Source organism: Branchiostoma belcheri, unplaced genomic scaffold, assembly GCF_001625305.1.
Source record: "Branchiostoma belcheri isolate BF01 breed outbred unplaced genomic scaffold, Haploidv18h27 scaffold102, whole genome shotgun sequence".
In the NCBI taxonomy this organism is placed as follows: Eukaryota; Metazoa; Chordata; class Leptocardii; order Amphioxiformes; family Branchiostomatidae; genus Branchiostoma; species Branchiostoma belcheri.
The window spans coordinates 1,254,299-1,268,423 of NW_017802403.1; the positions used below are offsets into that span (position 1 = coordinate 1,254,299).

At 39.7% G+C, this 14,125-nt stretch overlaps 1 protein-coding gene across 1 annotated transcript; it reads left to right on the forward strand.

Moving 5' to 3' along the window:
• Window positions 1-815: 815 nt before the first annotated feature.
• On the forward strand, window positions 816-11,393 carry LOC109474710 (hemocytin-like). Its single transcript, XM_019775073.1, has 9 exons — window positions 816-963; window positions 1,886-2,196; window positions 2,708-2,840; window positions 3,401-3,631; window positions 6,453-6,742; window positions 7,233-7,374; window positions 9,253-9,369; window positions 10,650-10,940; window positions 11,389-11,393. The coding sequence occupies exons 1-9, from the start codon at window positions 816-818 to the stop codon at window positions 11,391-11,393; spliced, it is 1,668 nt and encodes a 555-aa protein (XP_019630632.1).
• Window positions 11,394-14,125: the final 2,732 nt, after the last annotated feature.

A 14,125-nucleotide genomic window follows, 5' to 3' on the forward strand; every position in this document is an offset into this window, starting at 1 on the left:
TTTCTTAATTCAATAAAAGGCTATACTACCACAAATGCCAATAATAGGATAGAATTTTCTTCTTACACAACCATAGAGTTTCTCACCTGCTTACGTTTCGATGTCTATCAGACACCTTCCCCAGAGCTTCTGACTGGAGTTCTGCAACTCGCCGCTATTTAACGCCAATGTAGGTGGCGCTTTTGCGGCGAGAATGCTATCCCAAACGTGGCTGAGCTTGTATCCCCTTGTATCCCCTTTTCTCACCTGCTTGTAGCAGGTGAAAAACTCTATGGTTGTGTAAGAAAATTCTATACCCTAAGTATCTTCCAACTTGATGAAATTATTTACGGAAATGCCAATCATGTTTTTCAGGAAATTGGCCATAGCGCGAAGAGAGCGCCAAACTCTACGAAAAAAGCTCTACGGCGACCTCTCTGCGCGTCCAAAAACTCAAATGTCAGCAGCTAATTCATAGCTGACTCAACGAATTACGGAAAATAAGAACAAATGACGAAAATAGAGAACGAAATCTTGTCTCAGCACTCCTTTTCCTGACCTCCCTCGCCTGTGCTGATCTTGACTCAGCAGTCTGCGGAGGTCGTTTAGCACTGGATAGTTAGCCTCGAAGTACCTAAAATAACGAGTTCCACACTGGATTATCCAATGCTCGTCGACTCTTTGTAATATAGCCATGCGATTCTTTGTCTTAGTTTCGTTCACTCAGGCTCTTTTTTTTTCATCGATCTCCAGTGATGCCTCGGAAACATTTGTTGGGCCCTGCGGCAGATTTCACCGGGACAAACCCTCCCACGTGGCCCCGGAAAACCAAAGTCATGACCAGCAGCACGACAACAGCCACCACCGCAACTACTGACCGCCACGTTCTCACACAACAGCCGAGCGCTCGAACATCAGACACCCCGACAAAACAGCAGGGCCTGACCGCCATCATGGCCCCGGCTGAAACAACGGCAATACCAGGTAACTCTACAATTGAAGTACATAATTATATAGAAGCTGTACACAATAGTGCGTGTAGGATGATCCTATATGTAGGCATAAACTATGCAATAGTAATGACAGAGCAATAGAGCAATTACCACTTACTCTCTTGTACCTGAGACGCCGTAACGTCTGTGTAAACTTTGCAATGTCTATAGCTAAGTCCTCTATCTTCTCTAGTTTACTGAATCCTACATGACAGAGAACAAATAACAAAGGAAAACTTTACGCAGTTCAGCTGCAGAGATTCTAGGTTTAAGAGTGTTTTACCCTTATTTGTTTTGGGGTGTGGCCATGCTGCATTTGCTCCTGAGCAAATGTCGGCCTTTCTAGTTTAACTTGTTTTCGTTAGGGCTTACAAACATGTACTATTAATCAATTATAAGATTAACCGATCTATGACTATGTGCGCTTTATCGGTCCCCGGCCAACATACGACCACGAGGCAAACACATTGATTATGAAGCAAAATGTTTGGAAGGAAAATAGTTGGTGATTTAGAAAATATTTGCCAAGTTTACGGAGAGCTGTAAAGAACTCCACTGTGGAACGGCCTCCATGTGTACCTCAACATGGCGGCAGCCTGCTCGTTGCAGCCCGGCCAGTTGCTACGGGGATGGTCACCTGACTGAATACGCCATACATATTTTAATCGCTGTTTTAAATGTAACTTTACCTTTTGAAATTGATAAATGTATATATTTTGTCGAAATGTTTTGTCAAAACAAGCTTTGCAACTCAGCTATCGCGGCTGCCAGGAAGCTTGTTAGTGTTTCTATGTTTTTCTTTGCTGAATAAACCAGCCTAAAATATGTACGTAATATATAAAGCTGATAGTCAAATTAAATATAGCTCTGGCTTCATATTTCGTTAACAAACGTCTCGTTTTTCTTTGTTTTAGAACCTCCATCTTGGTCAGCATCCTCGGAGTTCGACGATTCACGTCACTCAGCTGATCGTGCAGATATCAACACTCGCGAGACTGCAGATGCAGCAGGCGGATGGGCAGCAGCAACCAATGACAAGAACCAATGGCTGATGAGGGACCTTAGCGACGTGAGCGACATCACCGGCGTCATCACCAAAGGCAGGAACTACAGCCCTGATTGGCCACGGGGCATACATGATCAATACGTCACATCCTACATCATTTCATACGGCAATGAAACCAGTGTTGAGACGTTCTACACCGATGCTGATGGGAAAGTTACTGTAAGAATCATTCCTCCTTTTAGTTGAATAGCTATCCACTAAGATCTTTGCATGTTAAAATCGCATTCCTAAATTGAATATGGAAACAGGCAAATACTATAATGTAGCCCATGACTTTGCCCATTTTGTTCAAAGCAAATTGAATATTAATTTCATTTTGTCATGGAATGCTCTAGATATGATGTTTTTCGTCAGCTATTTACATTTCTTTATTCTATAACAACAGATTTCAAGAGATACGATGCTACAAATACGTTTTAATATATCTTTATATCATGATTAGCCTCAATTACATTGATTTTAAAACTATATCACAGACTTGCTAACCCTTGTTGTTTTAGTAATAAGGAAGATATGTTATCATTTAACTTTTTTCTATGTTCATTGGCTTGTTTCCTTTGCCAGTATATTTTGTCATGCAATAAACCTGAATTCTCAAAGTGTGGATATGGCTGTTTCCAAATAGGGCTTGATCGTCTTTGCATATAGGCAATGTCTTTATATGCTTCAGGTTTTTCCGGCGAATGGCGACAGAGACACGGCTGTCTACAACGACTTCAGTGGCCGCATAACTGCGCGCTTCATCAAAATCCATCCGCAAACATGGCATGGGCATATCTCCATGCGGGCGAAGATTGTGACAGGTTGGAAACTTAATACTGTAATATGGGGAGGTAAAATTTTGGGAAAAATGCAGTTTTGGGGGAAATACGCCCCTAGGAATATGAAGACCTGAATGTCAAATTTGGTCAAATTTCAAATGTTCTGCCCCCTGTTCATTCGTGTCACTTCAATGCATTGAACTACGCATAAAGTCATGCTAGAAAAATAACCAATGCTCTAAAGTTAGTATTTTGGCATTCAATGGCAGAAAATTTGAGTTCAGATGACATCACAATGAATATCTTAACCCCAAAATAAAAAAATAAACTATTACAAAATCACAATATGAGCAAAATGGAATACTCTTATTCCGTAGTAGACTGGACACCGGGCCACCGTGTTTTGCACATGACTTGTCAAACAGAACGAATAGAAGAAACGTAGCTTTAGGTATTTATCTCCAAGCGTACCCTAGGGTGGCAAAAGACAGTATCAAATTGGCACTGGATTATCCAATGCTCGTCGACTCTTTGTAATATAGCCATGTGATTATTTGTCTCAGTTTCGTTCACGCAGACTCTTTTTTTTCATCGATCTCCAGTGATGCCTCGGACACATTTGTTGGGCCCTGCGGCAGATTTCACCGGGACAAACCCTCCCACGTGGCCCCGGAAAACCAAAGTCATGACCGGCAGCACGACAACAGCCACCACCGCAACTACTGACCGCCACGTTCTCACACAACAGCCGAGCGCTCGAACATCAGACACCCCGACAAAACAGCAGGGCCTGACCGCCATCATGGCCCCGGCTGAAACAACGGCAATACCAGGTAACTCTACAATTGAAGTACATAATTATATAGAAGCTGTACACAATAGTGCGTGTAGGATGATCCTATATGTAGGCATAAACTATGCAATAGTAATGACAGAGCAATAGAGCAATTACCACTTACTCTCTTGTACCTGAGACGCCGTAACGTCTGTGTGAACTTTGCAATGTCTATAGCTAAGTCCTCTATCTTCTCTAGTTTACTGAATCCTACATGACAGAGAACAAATAACAAAGGAAAACTTTACGCAGTTCAGCTGCAGAGATTCTAGGTTTGAGAGTGTTTTACCCTTATTTGTTTTGGGGTGTGGCCATGCTGCATTTGCTCCTGAGCAAATGTCGGCCTTTCTAGTTACCTTCGCCAAGAATTGGAGAAGGTTATGTTTTCGTGTCCGTGTGTCTGTCTGTGTGTCTGTGTGTCAACAGCATAACTCGAGAAAGCTTAGATGGATTATCTTGATATTTGGTAGGTGGGTAGGTCTTGATGAGAGCTCGAACTGATTAGATTTTGGGCCCCCTGGCGGCTTGTCATGGTACTGCAGCTGAACTTCCGGTTTTGATATCTCATGATCCAGACAAGCTAGGGTGACGAAATTTGAATGACAGGTAGCTCTAGTGCTGGGAAAGAAGTGACGTGAGTTTGGGCCCCCTAGCAGCTTGCTCTGGAACTGCAGGGGGGGTTAAAGGACAAATGTTTAACCCTAAACAGTACACCTGGGGTCCGAGCGGACCCCAGCACTATATATTCTGTAATATCTTTTTTGTTTTTAAAGATTTTTTTCTGAAATTTTAGGTAATTGTCACCCACTAAGTTGTCTCTCAATAAAGTGCAGAAAACTCCGTTTCTACCATTTATTGAAAAAATTATATTTGATTTTCTTTTGGGGTCCGCGCGGACCCCAGCCGGCTTTCGATTATAATGGATACACTGGCGTTCTTATACATTACCTTATTTCCGTTTTTACATGTTTTTATGCACTCATCGTATGTCTACCAAGTTTTCAGAGAATGGTGTAGTAATAGAATTAAATTTTAATAACTTTGGTGTAATTATGACATCATATGACGTCAGAGCTAATAATATAGTCCGCCATATTGGATTTTGACCAATGACGTCATCAAATTAGCATATTCTATGCATATTAAATGATTTAACTTATATTTAATTATGTAAGATGTTATTAATGTTGGAAAAGAAGTGTAATTTAATACAAAACTCAAACAATTTTTATGTTTAAACCAAAATTACTTCTATTTTCAAAAAAAACTGCCTGCTAGAAACCCGTTGCCATGGCAACACAAAAACATCAACTTACTAGTATTAAACTAACATGAACTTTTTCCAGAGACATTTTAGGAAAGGTCTCCAAATTTGATACATCTAGCGCAAGCCGTTTAGCCGCTATCTGAGATCAAAGTTGGGCCTCAAAAGCCCCTTCAGTGTAAAATGGGTTTAAAAATCGGGTATTTCTTCTTGTCTTCTTTTCTTCACCAAAAAATAGAAAAAGTTCAAAATGTATGATATTTGTTTGTAATGTGGACACAGAGGTTCCCACATCAGTTTGCAAAACATTTGAGCTGGCAGCATGTTGATGATTTTTAAAAATTAGCAAAAAACTGTTCTGGGGTCCGCGCGGACCCCAGGTGTACAGATTAATCAGTCCGGGAAGGTGTACTGTTGAGGGTTAAAGGAGGATAACTCAAGAACCGATTGATGGATCATCATGATTTTTGGTATGTAGGTAGCTTGAGTAATGCTTGACATAATGATATTACAATTATGCAAATATGGATGTAATTTGCATAATTAATGAGGAAATTCTATTAATCAGCTGCATTCCATGATAGGAAGTTCAAGCTTGCGACATATGTTATTAACAACGAAAGAAACACAGGCAGATATCGATTATGCAAATGAAGACTTAATTTGCATAATTAATGAGAAAATGTTATAATTGCATAGTGGTAACTGCCTGGAATTTTATACTTGGGGTGTTTGAAGTTTAGTGAAGGTGAACATAATTTAACATAACTTATTCAAATAAGGACCTCATTTGCATAATATATGAGGAAATGCTATAATGACATTCTTTGTTAAAATAAGACTGTTGGTGGAGATTATGATCAACAGATATAATTCATGCAATTGCGGATCCTATTTGCATAATCAGGGGGATTAATACATTGTATATAAGTTCTTATTCATAAAAGCTTACATCATTTGGCGAAGGTATGAGATCGTGGAACTCTATTTTAACTTGTTTTCGTGAGGGCTTACAAACATGTACTACTAATCAATCATAAGATTAACCGATCTATGACTATGTGCGCTTTATCGGTCCCCGGCCAACATACGACCACGAGGCAAACACATTGATTATGAAGCAAAATGTTTGGAAGGAAATAGTTGGTGATTTAGAAAATATTTGCCAAGTTTACGGAGAGCTGTAAAGAACTCCACTGTGGAACGGCCTCCATGTGTACCTCAACATGGCGGCAGCCTGCTCGTTGCAGCCCGGCCAGTTGCTACGGGGAGGGTCACCTGACTGAATACGCCATACATATTTTAATCGCTGTTTTAAATGTAACTCTACCTTTTGAAATTGATAAATGTATATATTTTGTCGAAATGTTTTGTCAAAACAAGCTTTGCAACTCAGCTATCGCGGCTGCCAGGAAGCTTGTTAGTGTTTCTATGTTTTTCTTTGCTGAATAAACCAGCCTAAAATATGTACGTAATATATAAAGCTGATAGTCAAATTAAATATAGCTCTGGCTTCATATTTCGTTAAAAAACGTCTCGTTTTTCTTGGTTTTAGAACCTCCATCTTGGTCAGCATCCTCGGAGTTCGATTCACGTCACTCAGCTGATCGTGCAGATATCAACACTCGCGAGACTGCAGATGCACAAGGGGGATGGTCAGCAGCAACCAATAACAAGGACCAATGGCTGATGAGGGACCTTGGTGACGTTACCGACATCACCGGCGTCATCACCAAAGGCAGGAACTCCGGCAAATATGACCAATACGTCACATCCTACATCATTTCGTACGGCAATGAAAACGGTGATGAGACGTTCTATACCGATGCTGATGGGAAAGTTACTGTAAGAATCATTCCTCTCTTTAGTTGGATAGCTATCTACTAAGATCTTTGCATGCTAAAATCGTATTCCTAAATTGAAAATGGTAACATACACATACTATAATGTAGAGCATGACTTTTCCCTTTTTGTCCAAAGCAAATTAGATATTAAATTCACTTTGTCATTAAATGCTCTAGATATGATGTTTTGCGCCAGCTATTTACATTTCTTTATTCTATAACAACAGATTTCAAGAGAATCGATGCTACAAATACATTTCAATATATATTTATATCATGATGAGCCTCGATTATATTGATTGTAACACTATATCTCAGACTTATGCTTGCCCGTGTTGATTTAGTAATAAGAAAGATAGGTTATCATCTAACTTTTTCTATGTTCATTGGTTTGTTTCCTTTGCCAGTATATTTGTCGTGCAATAAACTTATATATCTCCAAATAGGCCTTGATCTTCTTGGCATAAAAGCAATGACTTTATATGCTGCAGGTTTTTCCGGCGAATGACGACAGAGACACGGCGGTCAACAACGACTTCAGAGACTTTAGTGGCCGAATAACTGCGCGCTTCGTCAAAATCCATCCGCAAACATGGCATGTGCACATCTCCATGCGGGCAAAGATTGTGACAGGTTGGAAACGTAATACTGTCATATGGGGGAGGTAAAATTTAGGGGAAAATGCAGTTTTGGGTGAAATACATAGGATTATGGAGACCTGAATGTCAAGGTGGCCGAACACAGTTTCTCGCCCTATGGGGATTCCTATAGTTAAGCAACCCGAGTTGACTCACTTCGACGCGGTAAAAATTATAGTAGGGTGCACTAGAGAATCACGCCCAACTAATGTGTTGAAATATACGGTATATTCTACAAGATAACTGAAAACCAAAAAAAAAAAAGAAATTAAACTAAAAATGTTTTAAACATAATGACGACCACTTTGATTTGGCCCTCTACCGGGGTCAGCGGAACTGTAGCCGGCTCACCCCGGAACGCGGTTGCATAATACCGCGCATTTTATACACGAACAGTGAAATCTTCACAATCCAACTCATACTGTGTACAAGCCGATACCTTTCTATACGACACAGCGCAGTTCATTCATGGCTACCTCTCACATGAGTCGCTCTAGCTAGGATGCAAGAGGTTTGTCTGCACTAGTTTCTATACCCGCGTCATAGACCCGGGGGTTTCCCATAAATACTGCGTTCTGCACTGACACTATATATATATATACACAGAGAGAGAGAGAGAGAGAGTGAGAGATGGATAGATAGATAGATAGATATGGCCAATTTTACTTTTGGGGGCTAACTTTTCATATTTCGTACCTATCCAATCTTTACAGCCAATCCTCAATGGCTAGACGTTTTTTCAACTATGAAAGGAACAGGGCAGACTGTTTATGACGCCTGGAGAACTAATGGACAAGTCAGCCACAACAAGTGCCCAGTTGTAGATCGATGGGAATCGCTTAACATCCAACGGGTATGTTTCTGCTAGAAAACCATGTGGTTATTACTGTGTTTTGTTTTGTCACATGTCCATAGCTTTCCGTCATCAGCGATATCAGGTGTATCATAACTTACGCGTAACACAACCATTTATGATTATTAGATTCTAAGAATTTTGGACAAACAGAATTGTATTTAAGTCGCTAAATCTGTTATAAAAAAATAGAACTGCAATGAATGAGGGGCGATTCTTTTGGAGCGGCACAGGAAGTAAAATTGTCGTCTTTTGCAGGTGAAGGTTGTGTTGGAGTCCTCCGAAGGAAATGTAGAGCTGATTTTTGATGGGAGAAACACTGACAAGTTCAACTGGTTCTCCAAGCCTCGTCTGCTCTCATCTCCTTGGAACGACATCAGCACCGAGCCTCAAAACTTCTTCTCGATCAGAGGAACCCTATATGCGAAAAGGTAAATCTTCAGCCTTTGAAATGTAAATAAACGTCGTATCAAGGCCTATCTATCCTTTACATTGAATTACCTGCTTCGTAGTGAATCTTTATGACGTCCATGGAATTAATTTTGTATTAATCAAAACACGGCTTTCTTTCTTGCAGGTCTTTTCACATCAATCGCAACTGGGGTGGTTGCTCCAAAGACGCTGGTTGGCTTGCGGTGGCCGACGGTGGTCCACTCGGAATATGCGAATGGGAGCAAGCTCCGAAAGATCAGCTGCCTTACATCCGCTTTTCTAAATCTACAGGCTACGCTAACTACAACGGTGCGTGCAGTACTAATCAATTACCCTTATATATCTCCCTGTGCGGATGGGCCATGTCTAAGTTGACTTTTCTTATCTGATAATTTTGTGTTTTGAGTTAGGGTCAACAGCAGCCTAATGAAATGAAATGATTCTGTTACGGACCAAAATATGTGGAGAATCGTTATTTTTCAGCTGTCTATACCTGCTGCTATGAATACGTTAAAACAACTAAAAGAGCATGAGCCAAGATTTCTTGTCTGACTCCTCAAAATAGTTCCATTACTTTACTTTATTCAGGGGGTGATATTGTAACGGCCGATCGGATGGTCATCTACATCGACACGCCCGGAAACAACGTGCTGTGCTCCTGCCCTGCTGGACAATCTCTTAGTGAAGATGGCACCCGGTGTGAAGGTCAGTGGGTAGAGTCAATTCCGCGTCACCGTGTGGGTTGTTATTGCCATTATTTAGAAATGTTTTGAATTCTTTGTAATTGTTTGTCTAGGAAATTTCATAATTTGGAAATAATTTGAACATCTTGTCAATATTCTAAATAATTCCCTGGTTTTCTAACACGTTCGAAATATTCCTGATGTGGATTATGACATTTCCAATAGTTTCTAAATATTTCTAACAGCACTCTACCATTTTTTACCATTATTTCGAATTATTTCTAACATTTTGTAAATAGGTCACTGGGATGGGAAGGAAGTAATTCAGACATCCCTGTGAAGTACAGGGCAGACTGCCTGAGTGTCAGGCATTGATGCCTTACAACAAAAGAGCCACCAGTGTCCAGCAGTGAAATCTAAAAATATACAGAAGAATACAAAAGAGTAGGATTAGCACCTACTTTTATGGGGGCAATTACCCTCATCTACCATTTGGTTATTTGTTTGAAATATTTCTAAATATTTCGAATAGTGAAAGAAACACATGGGTAGTTCAAATTTATTCTAAATAAAGAGATCTTTGTACAGTCACTTTCAAACTGTTTCAGAAATATATAAATGAATTCAAATATATTCAAATTTTCATTTTCAAATTTTAGAAAAATTTAGAACTTTTGTTACTGGGGTATTCTTTTCTTCTAAATAATTCAAACGTATTAGAAACATGGAGAAAAAACCCACACGGTGACGCGGAATGGACTCTATATCATTGAAAATTATGTAGATGTGGGGATGTGGATCTTCTCTTGCGTCATTATTGCTTGGTACACCTTTAATAAATAACGTTACATTTGGTACGAAGGCATGGTCAATTAGGTCGTGGTTTTCATGTTCGCAGCTGTTTCCCGCGGTGGGGTGGACGGATTTTTTTTGGACTCGGTATACGTTTTGCTATTAGGCTGCAGATGATGCACGTTCTTTTATTGCCTCCATGATGACATGTCATGGAGGTTATTACCTTCGCCAGAAGGTTATGTTTTCAGGGGCGTTCGTATGTCTGTCTGTGTGTTTGTGTGTTTGTTCTTTACATTAAGACATGTCAAAATAGTATTCCTCTTAGATTATTTAAGAAACAATACAGGTATTTGTGTGTGTGTGTGTGTGTGTGTGTGTGTGTGTGTGTGACCACTGGTAGAAAAGCTATTAAGCTGAATGGTCCAAATAAAGTCAAAATCACAACAACATACACGTGCACATGTTCAACGATTCCTTCTAATATAACTGCCAACATGTGATACACAGATGCTGACACAGAAACTGCCTTTGCCTGTGAGTGGAGCACCCTACAGCTGTCTTGCTCGGACGGAGAGAAGCTTTTGATCGTGGACGCCAACTACGGCCGCACGTCCGCCACACATCCCTGCTCTAACTTTCCCACCAAATGCCGCACACACAATTACAAGAGCCTGGCTGTCGTGAGGGCCGCCTGTCAGGGCAATCAGCAGTGCAGGGTGACAGCGAGCAATTACGTTTTCGGTGACCCCTGTAAGGGTGTGGGGAAGTACTTGGAGGTATCATACAGCTGTATCAGAGGTAGGCACATGATGTCATTAGAATGTTCAGCATTTTTGGCGACGCCTCAGGGGCGGAGCAGTTGGTATAGTACTGCGATTGAGTTGAAGATATTATCTATCTATCTATCTATCTATCTATCTATCTATCTATCTATCTATCTATCTATCTATCTATCTATCTATATATCAGATAGATAAATAGATATAGATAGTTAGTTCATTTCATTTTTTTAAAACTTATTCATCAAAATCTGACCACTCTTACAATTTGTGATGACGATCCATGAGTTCGAGCGTACGTGCTAAAAACGGGCTATGTTAGGACACTTAAAGTTATAAATATAATGATCTAGGTATCCATTACATTGTAATTTGTAAATGAGTAATAAACTATGTTAAGCCATATTTTACTAATGCTACCCGTTTGTATTGTTTTAATCCTAATAGATCAATCTATTTTCCCACAGACTAAACAGACGGCTTTCAGAGATACCAAAAGAGGGCAGTGTGACTGTGAATATTTATTTAGTTGCAAGAAGAAAAAAAACTTTAAATCGCTTGGCCATAAATTTTTACTAGTACACCATCCTCTGAAAATTTGGTGGTCATGCGACATACCGTTCTCGAGTTCTGAGGGGGGAGGGGGGTCAAATGACCCCCCCCCCCCTCCGGTCCCTCCAAGGCAAAAAAAAACCCTCCTACCCCAAACGTAAAGGGCAAGACGGATCTTCAGATGACATATAGACTCGTTCATTCATTAAAAGTTATCTTAGAACTAGAATTGTTGTATAATTTCTCAGAACCTAAACGGTTCTGAAACAATTTTAATCTGTTATGTCAATAAATAGATTTACCATAATTTTTGACTGTACAACTCCACTTCTACTAGTACTTGATGTATCATTAGTCCCATGGGAGACCTGGGCATACAAATACACCTGTTATCACTACATGTAACTTTTACTTAGAATTACTGAGAGTAAGGTATCTCTAGACATATGGAAGGTATGATTTTAGAAATAATGATAACTTCATTGCATTACAGATATACATGGTACAAAGAATAGAGTGTACTGGTACATTATTACAATTTTATAATTGTGACCTACCAAAAAGAAACAAAAGTGTGAAAAGTGTGAGGTGGGCATGGACCTTTACAATCCATCTACAGTTACTTACTTGCTTTTTTTAAATCTCATCAGTTATATGAGAGGCCTGAGTCTGAAAATGCACACATGGCTACCTACTTGTGCATACTAAAAAGTCCAAGGTCATGTAAGTTGTCGAGCCTTGAAATTAAGCAAGGGTTACTTACTTGTACCAAGTAAAGTCTTTTGAGTCATACGGCATGCTGGGATTTAGAAATGCACCCATGGTTTCTTACTAAATTTATACTTTGTAACGTCTTTGAGTCATTAAGAGCGAATGTCTGTAAGGATCAAACAATGGTGGCAGGGGTCAAAAAATCGATTTGGCTCAAACTTTGTACAGTGATAGTACTTGGCCCACAACCCCTCAAAATAGCTTTCTTTCCGGTCAGCACCGATCGTTGCCATGGTAACGGGCCAAACAAGTTTCGGGGCCATTTTCCCTGATTTAGACATGTGAAAAACATGAAATTTGGCATAGTTTAAGGCACGATTACGAGCAAGTGCTTTAATATTATGGAAAAACAAAGTATGGGCATAAAAGACCAACTAATCCGCTATTCTAGAATAGCTTTGGGATTTTCAAGAAGTTCGTTTAAAGGACCTGGGCAACCCTAACACAATACAGTGTTTGAGGCTTATGAAAAAGCGTTATTTCTACCCAACTTCAAAGTGCTGTAAGTCCAAAGATGGTAATTTTTTTTGCTTCAAATTTATTATCATAGATACATAAACATATGTGCTATACAATGCATGGTTGCAAACTTTGGGCACTTATTTGGTTGTCACGTGGTTGTCCTTAGAAGTAGGTCAAATTTTGAATTTGAGGGAAAATATGATTTTCACCCATGTTCAGGATACTATATCTACAAAAGAAAGAAAGCAATCTGATAAAGTCTTTTGACCAAAGTAACACTATGTCTTGTCTATTAAATGAATACTTGTGGAGGTTGGGGTCTTGTGTCGTTGGTGTGCACTTGTCCCTCAAAGTAGGCCATGTTTTGGACATTTACAGAAATTGACATATACGGGAATGTTCGAAGCTCTAGAAATAACAAAGTAGGGTGTCATTTGAATTCAATCTTTACAGGGAAGTACATTTATGTATTGTGTATCAAATGAATACTTGGGGAAGTTGGGGTCTTGTGTCGTTGGTGTGCACTTGTCCCTAAAAGTAGACCATATTTTGGACATGTACAGAAATTGACACATACGGCTATGTTTGAAGCGCTAGAAAGAAAAAAAGTTAGATGCTATTTGAATCCAATCTTTGCGGGGAAGTACATATATAAATAGTATATCAAATGAATACTTGTGGATGTTGGGGTCTTGTGTCGTTGGTGTTCAATTGTCCCTCAAAGTAGGCCATATTTTGGACATGTACAGAAATTGACATATACGGCTATGTTTGAAACTCTAGAAATAGCAAAGTAGGATGTCATTTGCAGGGAAGTACATATATGTATTGTGTATCAAATGAATACCTGTGGAGGTTGGGGTCTTGTGTCGTTGGTGTGCACTTGTCCCTAAAAGTAGGCCATATTTTGGACATGTACAGAAATGAGCATATACGGCTATGTTTAAAGGTCTAGAAATGACGAAGTAGGATGCCATTTTAATTCAATCTTTTAAGAGGAGTACATATATGTATTGTGTATCAAATAAGGGCTTGTGGAGGTTGGGGTCTTGTGCCGCTGTTGTATACTTGTCCCTAAAAGTAGGACATGTTTTTAAGAGCAAATGTCTGTAATGATCATACAATAGTGAGCGGGGTCAAAAATCGATTTTGCTCATATTTTGCGCAGTGATAGTACTTCGCCCACAACCCCTTGAAATAGCTTTCTTTCCGCTCAAAACCCATTGTTGCCATGGCAACAGCCCATTCAAGTTTTGGGGCCATTTTGACAGATTTTTGCTTCTCTACAACACGGAAATTGGCAAAGTTTAGGACGCGGTCACCGCCAACTGCTTAATCGTAACGACAAATACTTCAGGATATTATTAGACCAATGCCTTAACTTGTACGAAATAAGTGTGAAGTTGATGGTACAGGCAG